Source organism: Buteo buteo, chromosome 11 (assembly GCF_964188355.1).
Source record: "Buteo buteo chromosome 11, bButBut1.hap1.1, whole genome shotgun sequence".
In the NCBI taxonomy this organism is placed as follows: Eukaryota; Metazoa; Chordata; class Aves; order Accipitriformes; family Accipitridae; genus Buteo; species Buteo buteo.
The window spans coordinates 38916353-38933889 of NC_134181.1; the positions used below are offsets into that span (position 1 = coordinate 38916353).

Sequence of the window (17537 nt, forward strand, 5' to 3'; positions counted from 1 at the left end):
TCTGTCAGTGCAACTTCCTATAAATTTCTTGGTGCACTGCTATTTCTGTTGCCTTTGTAACTGCTCTGGTTGTAAGCATAATGTGTAAGTCAGTCCTACAGCTAATTCTTGCTTTAGAACAGTGTAAAAGGCTTCAATCCAGTTATTGCTGAATCAAAAATATTTCTACATACAGTACAGTTCATTTCAGTATTAAATACTGATAGCCCATTCTTCCCCCCTCAAAAAACCCCAAGTCATTCACCAGATTCTATACGAACACTTTTATAAAAATAAAATTTACATTTATTATCTCCACTCCACATGACCACATCCTTGTTTATAAAACTCAATTAACTTTAATATTAAAAAATACTTTAGGAAGATCTGATATGATAATTCAAAGATTTTAGTCATTGAATCCCAGGCTCATCCTTAAAACATTTATTTTCACAAGTGTAAGCCGAGAGAAGGAAATTAGTGTTCATGTGGTTTCCATCCTTCACAGAAAAAAGTCATTATTACGGCATAAAGAAAATATCCAATCAGGATAATGAATGTGCAGCCTACTGGCCCAATGTAAAACCAGGATGCAATGAAGTAGATCATCAGCAAAGAAATGAGAGTCCTGTAGCTAGCTAGAAACCTCAGACTGATTCTTGGTCCCCAGTTCTGGCTTGTTCCGTCCTTCACCACAGGACTATACCTGATTTTCTGTATGAGATGGGGGTTGGTAAGATGATAGCGACAAAGTCTGCCAACAAAATCTTCCCTGGAGCAAAGCACATCCATCTGATCAGCAAACTGAGGTAAGAAAAGTTTAAACATTAGTATTCTACTGCAACTACTGTCAGAAAGTAAGTGTAACTTATTTTACAATTTTCTTCATTTATAGGATGAGGATTATAGGAAATGGGGGGGACGACGACACCAAAATGCACTTTTAAATAAACTGCTTTAGTGCCAACTTGCCTTGTATCTGTCATACCTATAGGAAGAAAAGGATTTGCTTTTCCTATTTTAGAAACATTCATTCTGACTGATACTCCACTGTTCACCAAGAATAAAGAATACATTTAAAATGTTATTTATTAACGTTTTGTGTGGGAAAAGCAGAACTACAGGTAGAGAAGCAGGCCTGATACTATCAATCAGGAAATACCCATCTAGATCACAATAAAGGAGACAGCAAGAACAAACGAAGTGTCATATATGTGCAAGTGCAGTGAAGAACAGAAATTTGCAATGGAGAATACGAAAGGAGGCAGTGCTGTACTTACCCTTTCGTTAAGCACTGAGGATAAACGAAATAGTAGGCGGACAAGAGTGGCATTTTCGTAGCTTCGGATGGGCTGAAGCTCAGTATCTCCTTGATACTGCACCTCAAATCTACGTAGGCCATTTATGATCTAGAAACAAGAAAATATACCCCTTATCGTGTAGCTTCCATCTGAAACACCTTTATACTGGCACCTCTCAGCCCCAAATAAGTTGCATTTCTCTTGATGGGGAAAAAGAACTTCTTGTTTTTTCAAGAACAATCTAGGGTAGCAATATGGAATCTTTCTTCTCTCACCTGGTACCTGCCAAGGGGTGTAAGAATGAGGCCATCCTCGCTTTCGATGCAGTCTGGAAGCTGTTTTTTTCCATTCTCATCTTGAGCTGTCCCACACTTCATCATCATCTGGGTCAGTTGGGCTTCATTCAGCTACTCAAGAATAACACAGTTCTAAAGCATGTGTCTGATCTACTCCCTTTTATTTCATTTATTTCTCCCTTCACAAACTCTTTAGTACTGGAAAACTTCAACAGCCAGCACAGATACCAAGAACTGCTTAACAGCACCTCAGTTAAACATTAAAAGGAGATAGAAGTCTCCAGATTTCTTGTCTCTGCTTGTCAAATCCAAAAAAGGTGTTCTGTTTTATATGTCCCTTAGTCCTTGAGAGCTGTCAAATAGCTGTCTTCTAGGTCAATTATGTATGAAGCCCATGTGGCTGACAGAGAAATTCATCTGTTCTTTTAAGTTTAACCAAAGAAACAGACTACTTTTAGTTCATCCATTCATCTGTAGCTGCAGTTATACGTTGTATTTTTATAGTTCTCTACAATTAGAAAATAGTGGACTGTTTTTAAAAATTTAAGCTATGCCTTGCCTGTTTGTAAACATGAGAACAGGCACAAGTAGAGACAGGTTTGGTATAAACTATACAGTCCAAAAGAGTGGTCACCTGAAAAAAATTAGGCTTGATATTTAGAAATTCAGAGCATCTAGTTCCATCTATATTGAAATGGGTTTTGAAGTAGTCAGGTAAAGTCAAGCCTACAAGATGTTTACAACAAAAATTGCTAGCAGAGTCTCTGGATGCCTTTATAACCCCACAAAGTACAAGAGAGACAAAAGTACATTTGAGGAATCCTGACTCTTGTTCACACTGCCACACAGGGAAAGTTCTTAGAAAGATGTTACATACCTTAAAGATCTGGCACAAATATTCCAGTGCCTTCTCTAAATATTCATCTGTTTTTTTGATGCTGTCTTGCCCAATTTCATCAAGGTCATTGCCTGTGTAGGAACCATTCATCTCAGATGGTGTAAATCTAAACCATGAAAAGAAGGACTGGCTAGCCATTGTTTCTGCAGAATGGTCTGATATGGATTTTGCCGTCTGTTGTGCCTGACAAATTAACTGAGCCAGTTTTAGCACCTAAAACAAAAAAAATTGTGTGGGACAAACATAGAGGATGGCTAAGCATCAATACACGGATAAAACTGTGCCTTGATACCTGGCAGCGAGAGCAAACCCAGCAAACTCCCTCTCTTAGCTCAGATGGACTTGTGCTAAGACTGTTAGTTGCATTTCCAATAGGGCAAAGGTAGTTTTTAAAGTTTTCCACTCTTAACTTCTCATAACATGGATGCTCAGCATTGAGAAAACACCTGTCAAAGTAGAAAGATATGCAGAAAGAAATTTGTTGCTTACCAAATTTCTGACTTCTGTGCCAAACATTTGTTTATACTGGAAGTCCTGTCCTTCCAAGCTGTAAACATGACTCTTCACCTTAAATGAGGCATCTGTTATAGTTGCAGGCCATGATGAGAGGAAGCTCCCACCAAGTGTGGGGGTCATAAAAAGTCGATGTTGACGATGGGGAATAACAAGTTCTGGCTCCAGAAATAACTGTTCCCCTAGAATTTGAGAAAAGTAGTGAAGATGATTACATAATATTCCTGTTTTTGGCTGGGGAAGGTCTAGCTACAAAGCATCTCAAGTAAGTCTGCGAGGCAACTTGCTTTTAGGTAGGCAGGTAGTTCTAGGGGGAAAGAGGCCTTAATTACTTTTTTTTTTTCATTTAATCCTCTCTGCCCACAGCAGAAAATGTCAGAGTGCATTTAAATGCAGCCCATACAGAAAGCACTTTAAGCCTGTAACTTTTTTTCAAAGGCAGTGGAGAATCATGACACTTAAGACATTGATAATTGTCAAATCTTGCCTCTCCCAAATTTACTGTATCCTAATTATCCTGAAGAATATACATGACTAGCTGAGTAGCTGTTTTGCTAAGTACAGATACCTTTAGAGATATACGAAATTTTAATCCTGAGGTAAACAATCAAGACAAGTGTAAGAAATATTGTATTCTTTCTCCTTTAAAGAAAAATTGTGGAATGAAATCTAAATGATGGTGGTTAGAAAAGAACTATAGACATATTAAACCAATATGACAAACATGAGTGAAGACATGCAGACTTTTGAATGGCAAAATAGCATGCAAATGGGAGATAAAGTCTATTCACCTCAGTGCTTCTGAGGTGAGATGCAGCCATTGTGAAGAAAGATTGAGACAGGACAGCATAAGATGTCAAAATATCCATTTACCTTTCAGGATCATTTCAGCTAGATTGGGCTGAGCAAAGACTTTGGCTACTCGGAACACCATGAGAGCATTTTTTGGACTGACCAAGTCTGTTCGAAGAGCTCTGTTCAGAAATCCTACAAACAGCTTAGTATACATGAGTAGGTTTTCTTGAATGAAGGCAGCCCTGTCAAAGCGAGTACAGGATTTGTGAGTATAGCTATGTAAATAACTGTTATTTTGCCTTCTGCCAAATGAATCACTAAAGGACTGTTTTATACTGTCTCTGGAAAGATTGTCTATTTGCACTGAGATGAAAGAATACTCTTCTCAAAACAAAAGCCTGTGTTGTAACAAATCATCTCTGATCTTGTATAGGAAGCTAATTCAGGTTGGTGGATGCTTCCTGAAATTCTACTGGTTTACTCAGGATCTGCATAAACTTGAGTCTTGGTTCAGATTACTCACAGTTGCTTTCCTCCTTACCATTTCTCTGACACACTGCGAGGCAAGGGCTCTGCGCTTTGTGGCGGCTTTTCTGGAGCATATCTCCAAGGCTGCAAGTAACTTAACCACATCTCAAGAACCTAAGCAAAACCACACAAAAACATGCGAGTATCAATACTTTTTGGAAAGGAAGACAGAAGGGGTTTTTGTTCATTTCTTTTAAACCTAGTGAATATTATCTTAATGACACCTAGAAGTTTTCAGGAATAAAGCCCTCTAGTAATCCAAGTATCTTTGAAAAAGAACTGAAAGAACCAAGTGCCTGTTGGTTAGGACCAATCTGGATTTTCTGTAATACCCAAATGAGACAGCACTCAAACAGCTACTACAAAAAAAGAAAACTTAGCTGGTGGCTACATTTAAGGTGCATTTAACAGCTCTGGTAGTGTTCACTGAATCCCTATTGAAGTAAGTAAACAAGATGCTACATTAATATAATTTCAGCTCCCGTCTTCTGCATAGATGTACCAATCACCCTGAGGAAACAGTGGAGTCCTGATTGCACTGAAGCCACTAATAGGTTTGCCATGGCCTCTGTAAACGTTTGTTCTGATATTCTGCCTCACATGTGTACCTTAAACACTGCGATATAGCTAACTATAGGTCTAGCGAGCAAGATCTAGCCCTGTTACATTCTGCATTTTTAAACTCCTACATTAATTACCAAGAATCATGATCTGATGTATTTCTTTTCCTGCTTGCAGGAGGTAATATTTGCAGTATCTTGCTATCGTAAATTAACATCATATTACTTTTGTTTATGACCTATCATATTAGATAAGATATTAGGACCTATAAGAATGTATCTGTTTTAAAAGTAACACCTATTTCTTTTCAATCAATAGCCATTTTCAGTGTCAGGAAAATCAGCCAACAACCTGTAGTAATTCTCACCAAGATCTAATCAACTTCCTTCTTATGTCTAACTGGCACTCTAACATTAAATGTAGATGTTATATAAAGAATTTCACTGCTCTAGGAAAAAAAAAAGATTTAAAGACCAAGAAATAGCTGCTAAACAGCAATAACTAATTACTAGTTCTGTTGAGTACCGACTTAGAAAGAGAAGCAGGTACATACTGCTCTGAAAGAGGCATCCAGAGGCCAGTGGCCAAAACAGTGTTGCAGAAAGATATAAAGTTTCTCCTGGACAAACCGAGGAATTACAACCCTGCAAACAGATTCAAAGAAAGTCACATGTATAAACCAGCAGCAAATTTTGAAAACAAAAAAACCCCAACCCAACCAACCAACAACCCAACACACTTCCACAAATGCAAATACAGAAAGGACTGACCCAAAGTTGTTCTTTCTTAACTGAAGCTACTTCTGGCCACTGAATTTCAATTTAAATACATAAATATAAAATTCTCCACTAACCTTGGCCAGAATCCTCTGGTAGCATTTTCTTTTCTCTGACTTGTGCCAAGATATAGCCTAGTGTAATAGCAAGACATCCCCTCCCTCCTGAAGCTGCCTCCCCCCATCTAGTGGATGTAAGAAACATAATCCATTAGTTCTCATGTACTTTTAATAATGTACTTCTGTATTTAACCATCAAAACAACCTAATTCAACCTCTCAGTGAAAGCACAGCTTTTCAGGGAGAAGCTCTGTATGTTTCAGAGACAGGCTGCTCTTGTACCTACCTTTTAAACTCCTCTAGTGGGCTGGCTGTGTGGGAGTGGGCTGAAGGGGAGAGAGGCTCTGGTTTCAGGCTGTTGCTGAAAGCATGCAAATGTTTCACAAGCAGTCTTACCACTAGCACGTGCTCTTCAGTGGGCTTAAATGACTCCTAGATTCAAAGCAAAAGACAGGAAGATAATGAGTATCACATGCTAAATGTCCAGGAGATAATTCAGGAAAATCATATTCTTAGATCAGAAATCAAAATAGAAGAAATGCTCTCGTCCTTCTAGGTTCTTCACTGTAGTTTGGTGCCACCTGATTTTAGACAGACTTGCTCCCCGGGACAAGCTGCATCAATCTTCTGCCATCAGTTCACTAAGAAACAGTAGTGTATTTTTGATAATGTGATTGTAAGAAAAAGTATCTACAGTACTCTAATGCATTGAATTTCAGGCTAGCGTTAAAGAACAGAGTAACTTCTAGATTTCGACTTAGCCCTTTCTGAAAAAAGAATATTCAGCCTTTCATTATGGTTATAAATTCATTGCTGTGGACAGCACAACAGATCCTTTGTTTATGCTCTTGGCAGGCTTTACTGAGTTCTTCCTATGCTGGTACTCATCTGCCTTATAAGAAAGAATAATTCTAGAAAGACTTATGGTAAGAATAAACACTGCTTCAAGTCCTGTGTGATCCTATTGCTTCTAGCATCATTATGGGTAGAAGTAGCCTGGGTGGGAGTAGAACAAGGAGTGATGGTGAGCCACAGTGATGTTACTAGTAAGTGAGTGTATGATATAGCAGGGAGATGAATGAGGTAAAAAAGAGCTAGTTCTCCTGGGTGCCCAGCACCAGAGCTGGTCTGCTGCAGAATCTGGGGACAAAACACTAACTCCTTTGCTACTGTAATCTGCTTTAAGAGTAGTGAACTAATCTCAATCCACTACTGAAGGCAGATTTTAAGATAACGTTTGCTTTCCAAGTTTCACAGCTCTCACATTTCTCAAAAGTTGAGAAGAATGTACATGAAACAAAAGTTACAGCTGCAAGTATAATGGAAGATGCTGGAAGAGTGTATTAGACAATAGCTGCAAGATGTTTCCAGGGTGCCAAATGCAGCCATGCTGAGGTAAGACACTGAACATGACTCTAGGGGACTAGCAGGCATTTTCGTACAAAAAGTTTCCACTTCTTAAATCAATTCAACAGTATTTCCAGTGCTGGGGGCGTGAAGGAGGGAGGTCTGTGTGTGTCTTTGTGTCCTTTCTCTGCAATGCCTGAGGCAAAGCAGATGCATTTTTGCAATCTCTTAAGATTTTTAATACGCTGTAAAATTCACTCCAGGAAAGGATTCAAGGCTTCATGATAGATATAGTCATGTAGTACAGCCAGATCTGAGACTCCTCTAAGAGAGAGAATAACCTGTTATCATTTCTAGTGAAGGCTGGTCTTGTGTTCTTGACAGCTCCTGGTAAGTCACCATGTTTTCTACAGTCCTGAGGAGAGTTTATATAAGAGGGTAGAACTCTGAGAAGTTACTTGGTCCTAGGAGTTTAGATCAGGGTCTCCAAAAGCAATTAGAGAGGTTGAGTAGTCTGCTATAAGCCTTGAAAGGTATAATTTAAAAAAAAAGTCTAGGCTCCCCTTCAAGGTACCTTTTGAACTTATAAAACCACCAGTACCACTATTTCAGTACATCATTTCAGGTGATGCTAGTAGTTTTTCCACTTAGCAATTCTTATAATTTCCTCTTAGCCTGGATCAGCACTATTACAAACATTACTGGTTTAAAAAGTATTTTTCCTCACAAGTGTTTTTGTTGTCAAACCTGAACTTACAGGATGGACATATGCCATTCTTTTCTTAACACAGTAATTAGATAGACATAATAGTAAAAAAGATTTAAAGACAAGTAGTAGTTCCTGTTTTCCCTTCTAAGCAGTACCTTGAGATATCATAGCACTTTATAAAAAAAATAAAGGATTAAACAGCAGGAAAATTCCATGTAGCACTAAAGAGCTTTATAGTATATATGCTCAGCCCTCCCCTTTCCCAAAATGAAGACCCAATGAATAAAGGGCTGAAGTAGGGAAAGAGGAATCAGCAATCTGTTCCAACAGGAATGTTTTTGCATGCACATTTCCTGAACAATCTGCAAATGTACCACTTGTGTGCTTTTGCAAAACTGGACACTCAAGTTCACGTTGCCGCTACAAATTTAGTACTAGTCAATGACATTTCACTGACTAAAAAAAACCTAGATGTTACCTACCTTAATTTTAGGTGACAGCCATGCAAATTCTGATCTTCTCTTCCACGCAAGGTTTGCTTAAATGACTAGTGTGTGAAGGGCAGAAATCTGCCATCGGTGAAGCCAGTTTTGGTGTCAAAAAATGTCAGCGTAGCTGCTAACCCTCTTTCTACGGTGCATTTCAAGAATGCATCTCTAAAAATGGAGTTCCTAATTAGTCCTCATAATATGCTAGATTTTCAGTATTTCCTCCATGACCTTTACTAACACCCCTCAGTATCTGTTTTCACTGAAAATTTAGTAAATCTCAGTGCAGTGTTCTCAATCAAGTTGTAAAACCCCACCTTAGCAGAAAAAGCTGCTGTACAGCTAGCCCCAATACACTTTGCAGATTATATGATGGAACAAGATTTTTAAAAAGGAAACAAAATGAAAAGATGGTAATACTTGGTATGCGTGGAGGGCCTGGTAGCTGGATTGGGCAGGACTACCGTGGTGTTTACTGGAGATACTGAGTCGGTAGTGGAGAACCTCCAGCTGAGACAACAGAAACAAAGGAAGGGGGGGGAGGGAAAAAGGAGAGAAGAGAGCAAGAGAAAAAAAAAGTGAGAATGAGCCCAAGGAAGAAGGGTGGGGGGAAAAAAATGAACATCACAAATACAGTCAGGGACAACATATCACAATAACAACTGCAGCCACAGTATCCTCTTCTCTCTGGTGTTCAGTAAATTGGTTCCACAGTATTTCATACCCTTTATCAACTTGGAAATACAACTGGGAGCAGGTGTCAAAAAAGTATAGCTTAAGTGGCTGTGGCCGTTCTCTTTGCTACCTTCAGAGCAAGTGCTGGTAGGGAATATGGAGCTTTTGCCAAATAAACTCCCCCTTTCAGAAGTTAACTGAACTGCAGCAACAAGGATTTACACACTGTTATGGTGTTTCATTAAATAATGGAGTAAAAGCGTTCAATATTCTGCAAGCTTTTTTAATGCTATTTTGAAAAATTTTGTCATTTCTTCCTGTGCTGCTGGAGAAGCAGGGTTTGTATACTGGAAAGAAACTCAAATTGATACTTTCTTCTTCCCACAGAACAGGAAGAAAAAGAGTTTGTCCAGAGAAGTTGTGGATGCCCCATCCCTGAAGTGTTCAAGGCCAGGTTGGATGGGGCTTTGAGCAACCTGGTCTAGTGGAAGGCAGGAATGGCAGGGTGTTGGAACTAGATGATCTATATTTAAGGTCCCTTCCAACCCAAACCATTCTATGATTTTATAATCACTGTGAGCCTGTCCACTGTTTCCAGTTCAGAGAAATCCTCTGTCTTCTCTTTCTACTTAAAGGCCATTTGGTAAGGCTGCAGGTCTTGTGAATTTCCTCAAAAGAGGAAATTATTTTTACTATTAGGAAAACATCACATGTATAAAAAGGCAAAAGATATACTTAACATACAGTGTTATATGCTGATGCAAAAGGCATCTTGCCTTAACACTGAAGTCTCTGCAAGCCTCAGCCCGATCCCTTCTTGGATGAATAAGGTAAAGAGTATCTTTTGACAATGTGATGATGAAGAGGATACTGTAGTGACAGTGACACACATGTATGCAATTAATGAAAAACATAAAACAAACAATGTACACTACACAGATCCCAATGACTACTGTCAGGCATCTAAACTAACTCTCCAAATCACACCTCTGCTGTCTTTGAACAGCCCCTACCCAATCTCCTCTAGTGCCAGTTTGGTATCTTTTGGTTTTACGCTCTTAGCGTAAAAAGCTCCCCAACAGCTCAAACACACCATCTGCTTTGTAATTGACTCCCCTGCTACAGGAATCAGCAAGAGCCTGTAGTTTAATGGGTGTTTCACATGCAGTGCTGGGGCCTGTGGCACCTGGCATTGGAAGGTCAGGAAGCATTACACAAAGTTTTATCAAATAACTTCTTTTTAAGGGTTGTGATTACAGCAGAAGGGAACAGGAAAAGAGATGCTGCACGCTTGGGCTCTGGATTATCCGAGAAAGAAAAAGCAAACAGACAATGTAAAAGAGTAGGAAAATAGTTGAATTAATGGGGAAAACAGTGAAACTCAGCATAGCAAATAGTGTCAACCTCAGGTTCACACCAGACCCAGAAAAAATTCAAAGCAGTGAAGTAGAAAAGTACATCTTGTCAAAAGAAATTATTTACTATTAATTCCCATTCCACTGCCTTCTATTTGTAAAAGGAAGTCTGTGATGACATTAACAAGGTTTAAGGAAAAAAATCTATCATTCCTTGAGGCACTTCACAGGAAGTTACATATCTGGGATCTGGCTTGGCCCGTCAAAGCAAACAAGTCTGGCTGCTGGACAAAGAGAGAGCAAATTCTGTGGAACCTCATCCCACCTTCCAACACAGGGATGTAGCCATTTCAAGTCGCTGATGATCAAACAGGTCTAGATCCAGGGATGAATGGTCACTAATTACCCCTCCTTCCAAATGCACAGAAGGCTAAATGGAATCAAGTGAACCTGCATAATTATTAATAATTTTAAGAATAAGGTTTAGGGTGATCTTGGGTTTCCAGTCAAGCCCTTTAACCCTTATGTTAAAACAAAACGTGCATTTCTGCATATTCTACTTCCTCATTTGAGGAACTACGAAGCAGGCTATTCTCCGTCAGCCCACTCTGAGACCAGCCTACAAAGATTAGTTCAAGCATCACAGGCTTATGAACAGTCCTGTCCCCAGCTGGTCTGGAACATTTCCTCAGTCCTGCGGAGGGATCCTTTGTCCATTTATGGATGTCACGGGGAATTCCAGTCCCCTATTCAGGTGCTCTAACCCCAGAGAGTGAAGACTTCTTTTTTTACATGCCCATGATTACCTCCCATCAAAGATGAAGCTAAAATACCATCGGGGAGTTATGGCCTCAGGTTGTGGCTCAACATACCTTGTGGAGGCTCCTGAAATGGTGATTTCAGAGGACTTTAAGCTCTACCTAAGCCCTATTCCACCATAGCATTAATAGTCATTGTCTATAACGGCTGCTCCCTAGTGTTAGAAGAGAGCGTCTGAAATACAGAGGGTGAACAGAGGAGAGAAGTTTAAAGCAATCATTATTTCTGGCCTAAGCACAGCGCTTGATGCACAGACTGGACAGACAGACAGACCAAAGGTACTTCCAAGCAAAGCCTTTCCATCACAGGTGCACAGCCATGCTGCTGGGAGTCCCAAGTGGAGACTTTGCAACATTAGTGAGTTTGCATTTTGACCTCAACTTTAAGAATAAAAGACAGAACCCATCACACTTCAGCTCTCCCATGTTTTTTCCTATCAAAATATAAATATGTTTATTTTATAGTCTGTGGAGTGAAGGATCAGAATTTCTCAGTCAATCAACTTTCATATTGCTCTTTCACACAGGAATAAATCCTGAGTAGCTTTTATATTTCTCTCCCCTTCTATGAAAGTCCCACTGTGACCCAGAGGGAATTCAGAGGATCAACACTTTCTCCTTCAAATTCCCTTTACATTTATAATGCCTTTGATCTTAGCCTCCCCAACACTTACTTGGTTTTACATGCAGTAGTTTGTTACTGAACAGGCCACCACAAACTGCTTAAACCAGTGTATTATCTGAGCAAGAGATATTCTGAAGATATCTGAAGACTGTAAAATATTCTGAACTCTGTAGCTACAGAACTGCTTCTGACACCATTATGGTGAAAAGCATATTTTGGAACATGAAACAACAAAAATGGTTTATTCACTTAACACTGAAGGACAATTTAGTAAGATTTCCTTTTTTAATTTGGATTCATGCTAAAAAATGGTTACGTATCTTAGAAGTTACTAATTGGTATTTCAGTAACAGTTGCTATCACTGCTGGAAATCAATTTTAGCTATGTTGCCCCAGTGGGATTTAACACTATGCTTTTATAGTGGCATCTTCCCTGTCATTAGTAGTTTAATTCTTGGTGTTCAGATTGTTGTGACCATCCCACAAACTTGTCTTACAAAAAAAACCAAACCAAAACAAAAACAACACAACTTCTGCAATGAAGGCAAATCTGGATGACACACTCACAACATTGTTCATAACTGGACTAGCAATTTTGACACACTCATGTAAATACTCTGATAAGTTATTTCTTTCCTTTGGACCAATATACAAAAAAATTCTCCACAGAATAGGAGATTTACCCCAAGATAAGAGGTCAACCATCAGATGACACTCATGAATGAAGTACAGACTATTACCTTGACGTGAGGGGACTGCATTTTCTGATACATTTCCAGTGAATAATGATGAAGCCACATTTCAACAAAGATCTGCAAAACAAATATTTTCTCAGCTAGGGAAAGAGAAATAATCCAGGACTTGTCAGTCACAAGCTAGGTATAAGGGAAGACCATAGTATATAATCTGAAAACTAAGCTGTACTGGTAAATAGACAGGCGCTGATTCAGAGATGTTTCGGGTTATCATCATGTCAATGCAAATGACTGAGTTGGCATACTGTTAGCACCTGCTAAGCATCAATATTTCAGTTCAGCAACATGGTAGGAACTTGTTTCAGAACAACTGTTAAGTCCAGATTCTCCTTTCCCTTTCCTTGATGGTGAACAGAACCAACTTCTCTGTGCTCAACCTTTGCTTAGAGCATAGGATTGATGTAAGATTAAAAAAAAAAAAAAAAAAAAAAAATCAGGTTTAGAAACTTTTCTGGAAAAAATTACTCAAATGCTTGAGATCAGTTGTTGGATATACAGTCTAAAAAAAAAAAAGATATTAAGTGCCTTTCTAATTACAACTTAACAGTTTAACAGTGGTTCTTTGTTTCAGTAACAGAAAACAACAGCTGCACTGCTCAACTCCAAAAACAAGCTAAAGCAAAATGGCGTAACTGTCTCTGGTTTAAAAAGGAGAGATTCCTCAGTTAGCACCAAGAAATGCTGTGGGGTGTTTTCCTCCTTAAATCCAACTTACCTGGAGCAGTGTTTCTGATCTCCAGATCTCCTGTGAAGCTGGGTCAGCATTTACAGAAGGCTGATGGGCAATGTGCCGTTTCAGCAAGCTGGTGTGATGCATGCCATAGGAAGTGAAAGGCACTGCTGGAGACCTTGAAAGGCAAATGAAGGGAAATACTGAAGTCAGTAAGCCTCACTAAAAGCAAGGATGTATTTCCGTGTAATCACCGGCTTATAAACTGGAAAGCAGTCTTTAAGAAGTAAAACTGCATAGTTGATTACACATCACAAACTTCTGTAACGTGTTATAATTACTAGGCACTTTAACTATAAACAAACACTACATCACTATTCATACTGCACTGAACCAGCTTTACACAGACCTGATGTTATGTTCACTAATACATGGGTTTTTTACTTTCTCCTATTCAGTTTGTTTTCTTTCACTCTGCCTTCCATGTTCATAATTCACCTGATCTGTATTTTCCTAGGTATATGCTAAGGCTCAACAGACCATGGAAACTGATATTTGAAATGTATTTAAAATGCAGTTATATAAAATATAATGGCTTTTTTTTTTTACATTTGTATAAAACTGCTAATATTGAGAACATTTTATAAATTTGAGTAGCAAAACCAATTTTGAAAATGTGGACTTTCACACACTTGGCCATTACAAAGAACAAAAGACTGGGTGCTTGTATTGGAGCATTTTCCCTTCAACTTTGTGAGTTTGGTTTTATGCCATTATCGCATAGATATATAGAACTTCAGTAAGTGGTCAAAAATCTTTCATTCTCTTCCTTCCGGTTGTGGCTAAATAGCTTGACCATGGAAAAAGTCACCTGAAATGCAGTCACTCACATGATTTGATTACTAGTATGTGTCTTGGCTTTTTATACCAGGAAGTTACGAACTAAGAAACCTATGAGCACTATCAGTCTGCATCAAAGCCACAGACGTGGTCCTGACACAGCAATTTCAAAGAACTGCAATATAGGTAATGAGAACATTAAGCAATTAAGCATGGCAACCTCAGAACTGAAACAAAATGACCAACTGTCAAGTTGTCTGGCTTTATAGCAACATTAATAAAAGATGCAAGTTTCCTTGTAACAGTGGTTATCACCAGTGCCATCTTTACCACATACCATATGTATCTGAAGGTAGTAAAAACTGTCAAGTACAGTTAGATCTGTCCTACTCCAGCTGCAGGGCACAAAACACAACTAGAGTTGCTGAACTGATGAATTTTCATTGCTTGTACATGCCTTTTCTTCTCCAATAATAGCTACCTTTCAGACTTTCAACTGAAACCTTTATGGTGAACATAAATCTATTTAATTTTTTATAATAAGTACATACAGATCATAAAGAGCAGAGGTCTTTCCTACTTATTAGAGATTTTGTTCCAAGAAACTGTATTTTGTAAGCACTGTTCCTGCAATTTGCCTCTGGCACTGTAGTCGTTACCTGGGAGTTGGAGAAGGGATGGCTCCCCCAGGATTTGAAGAAGGTGGAGGAAGGACGCTTCCTTCAGTGGGTAGGAAACACTTCAGGTATGTGTCCACCAAGATGAAATAAGCACTGTTGGAAGGGCTGACATGATGGGTGACGGGTGAGTTCTGAAACAGACACACACGATATACCTGGAGTTATATGCTGTTACTTTAAGCTGCTGCTAGAAAGTGTCTGTTCCAACAGCCAGACCCATTTAGTATAAATAAGCAGAAGCCCAGTGGTTATAAAGGGTGAATTGACAACAAAGATACTTTGGAGCAATGGTAAAATAACTAACTGTAAGAGAACTGTTGCTGTAGTAGTGAATGTAACCAAGTATGAGAAGAGTGCAGTGTTATACAGCACAGGTAACAACAGGAAGAGGAACCAAATAACCAGACACCATACGACAAAGCTGTGGTTATGACTGTATAAGCGGTGTTATTGGATAGAGGGGTAGGAAACCCATTTGGAATCCATTGCCTGCTCTGTGCTGGCACGTTGTTGGACAGACTGCTTACGGGTATATCTAAGGTGGGTATTTTGTTTATTATCCAGTCTTACTTCATCAACTGAACCAAAGCAATAACAAATTCTAAAAGTACAGATAAAACTGCTGTTAATCCAGCTGGTCAGCACCTCAGCGGGCTCTTAAAGCATTGTGAAGAAAGGCTAATACTATTTTAAGGGAAAAATTGCTGAAAGGTACTTACCTTCTGTGTAATCAAACTAATTGCAAAATAAAACATGTAATATTCAAATGGATCTGGAAGAACAGAGTCAAGGATCAGATAATAAAAAACAGGTACAGCTGTTAGATATCTGGGGATGCTGACTAGACATTAAATTTTTATTTTGTCAATGCTAAAATAACTTGCTAGAGCTTAACAGCAAATTCAGCTTTGCCTTCTTGCTTTCCAGCCAACTCAAACATTGGTAGTTGAGTTTTCCTCTATGTGGCAAGGTGCGTTTGCATTACTCTTCTCAGCACATTTGCCTATCTCAAACTGAAACCAGTGCAGCCGCAGCTAGACTGCTTCCAACAAGTACACTAGCTGCAAAGTTAACATGCCCTTTTTCCATCATATTGCATAAACTATAAGTAGTTACGAAAACAAAAATTGTGAAATACAGGCTCTACTGAAATCACTGGGAATTTTGTTGTTGACTTGAATAAGGCCAGAAATCCCCCGACAAGGGTTTATAAGAAGAGGACAAATTTATTTTTCATTGGAATCTAAACATTTCTCATCAGCCCAAACTCTTAGCACGACCGTGATTTACCACAGACGCGTAATAAATACACAACAGAAATGCTTGTAATCTCTCAGTTTTAGATATTTAAAAGGAATTAAATATACAACTGTTAAAAGGATACTAAGGGCCAAATTCAAACCTAAACCACCAGATGAAGGAAACTGGACTTTGTTGTGGTATAAAGAGCATTCTGGTAGAACTTGCTCTTGTATTGAAGCCTTCACAGGGCCCTGAAAAACAAGAGTAATGAAATATTAATCTGGCTACTCAGCACACTTGCAGAGTATGTTTTCAGATAGTGAAGTTCTGCTGCATTCCAGCATTCTGGGATGATATCTACATTCAGTGCAGTGGGATTTTACTGCATTGCAGTAGTTCCTTGTGCAAATGCATACTTTTTAGATAACTGCCAACTTTCTCACTGAAAATGAGTATTCAGTAGAAGAAGAAGAAAAAAAAAAAAAAAAAAGAGCCTTCACCAAAACTTTTCCAGTTGGAGTGGAAGCAGCAGAAGACTGGTGTTTGCTTGATGACTGGTGGTTTTATTAGGGTAACTGAGCTGTGGACCAGCAATTACTATATACTTAAATGATGTTTCCTTTTGTTAAAGGCTGTCAAACTATCTGAATCAATTTCTATATAGCAGGTAGCTGGTAGCAATGGAAGAAACAAAGTGAAACAACTCTACAGATAAACATTTTTGTTTGAAATGTCATAGTTCATAACCAGGATAGCAGTTAGTCTTCAAACACATGGGCACAAAGTGCAGCCAGGGAAGGCACTGTTCTGTGATGAGCTTGGAAAACTATTTTCAATCCTACAACTACTGGTAACCAAGATAAAGCACACGACTCTCTGGGGACAGGATAAGAATTACAATGCAGCCTTCTTGGCTGAACAGCACAAATATCTAGCTGCTAACCACCATCTCCTCCAAAGTTTATGGCTGGGAACTCTCCTCATCTAGCAACTGTTTAAAGAAACAGGTATGCTCTAAACCTTGAGCACTGAGGCTATACCTTGGCCTATATTGAACCGTATATATAAAGTGCATGCAAAGTTCCAACAACTATATTCTCTTTTTACAGATTTTTCAGTTACTCACTGGAAGATATGAGACTGGAAAATCATATCTGTACTCTTCTGCTTGGAGTTTGTAAACCAGCTTCATCATTGGGCCACTGCAAACAAGCATCAGAATGAAAATCCATGGTAAGAACCCTCTCCTGTGTCACTTTTGTGAATTTATATTAGCACAAAAGGTCAAACATTAGTTATTTGTTCACTCTACAGTTTTTAATCTGTGCTGAAATGAATGAGTTTACCTGGGATCCAAGAAATCCAAAGCCACAGAATATTCAGTGGGATTTGTTCTTCCTTGCAAACAGCGAAGATTCCAGCCCACGATGATGCCATCCAGGCTGCCAAAAATGCTCTCCACCAGCCATGGGAAGATGCCATGTAGTTCCTTTAGGGAAAACAGACACAAATAGTTAATGTGTACAATTCCTCACTTGAACAACCTCTATTGCACATACTACAACGCACAAAGATACTGTCTGCCAGCTACTTATGGCTGTTTCCAGATTATCACTGGGCAGAGCTT

At 38.9% G+C, this 17537-nt stretch overlaps 1 protein-coding gene across 2 annotated transcripts in view; it reads right to left on the reverse strand.

The window, feature by feature from the left end:
* Positions 1 to 17537, reverse strand: part of SMPD4 (sphingomyelin phosphodiesterase 4) — an 18473-nt gene continuing 936 nt past the window's right edge. Inside the window, exons 3-19 of one of the 2 annotated variants that reach the window (XM_075041646.1) lie at positions 17257 to 17399; positions 17037 to 17112; positions 16053 to 16161; positions 15388 to 15440; positions 14648 to 14799; positions 13194 to 13326; positions 12464 to 12535; positions 8671 to 8760; positions 5993 to 6138; positions 5425 to 5515; positions 4324 to 4424; positions 3861 to 4024; positions 2964 to 3169; positions 2454 to 2687; positions 1556 to 1687; positions 1260 to 1388; positions 1 to 783 (exon numbers count right to left, since the gene is read on the reverse strand). In XM_075041646.1, the coding sequence (XP_074897747.1) occupies positions 457 to 783; positions 1260 to 1388; positions 1556 to 1687; positions 2454 to 2687; positions 2964 to 3169; positions 3861 to 4024; positions 4324 to 4424; positions 5425 to 5515; positions 5993 to 6138; positions 8671 to 8760; positions 12464 to 12535; positions 13194 to 13326; positions 14648 to 14799; positions 15388 to 15440; positions 16053 to 16161; positions 17037 to 17112; positions 17257 to 17399 (2358 nt within the window). In that variant the 3' untranslated portion in view covers positions 1 to 456. The remainder of the gene's footprint in view (positions 784 to 1259; positions 1389 to 1555; positions 1688 to 2453; positions 2688 to 2963; positions 3170 to 3860; positions 4025 to 4323; positions 4425 to 5424; positions 5516 to 5992; positions 6139 to 8670; positions 8761 to 12463; positions 12536 to 13193; positions 13327 to 14647; positions 14800 to 15387; positions 15441 to 16052; positions 16162 to 17036; positions 17113 to 17256; positions 17400 to 17537) is intronic. The other variant, XM_075041648.1, reaches the window with a different exon arrangement.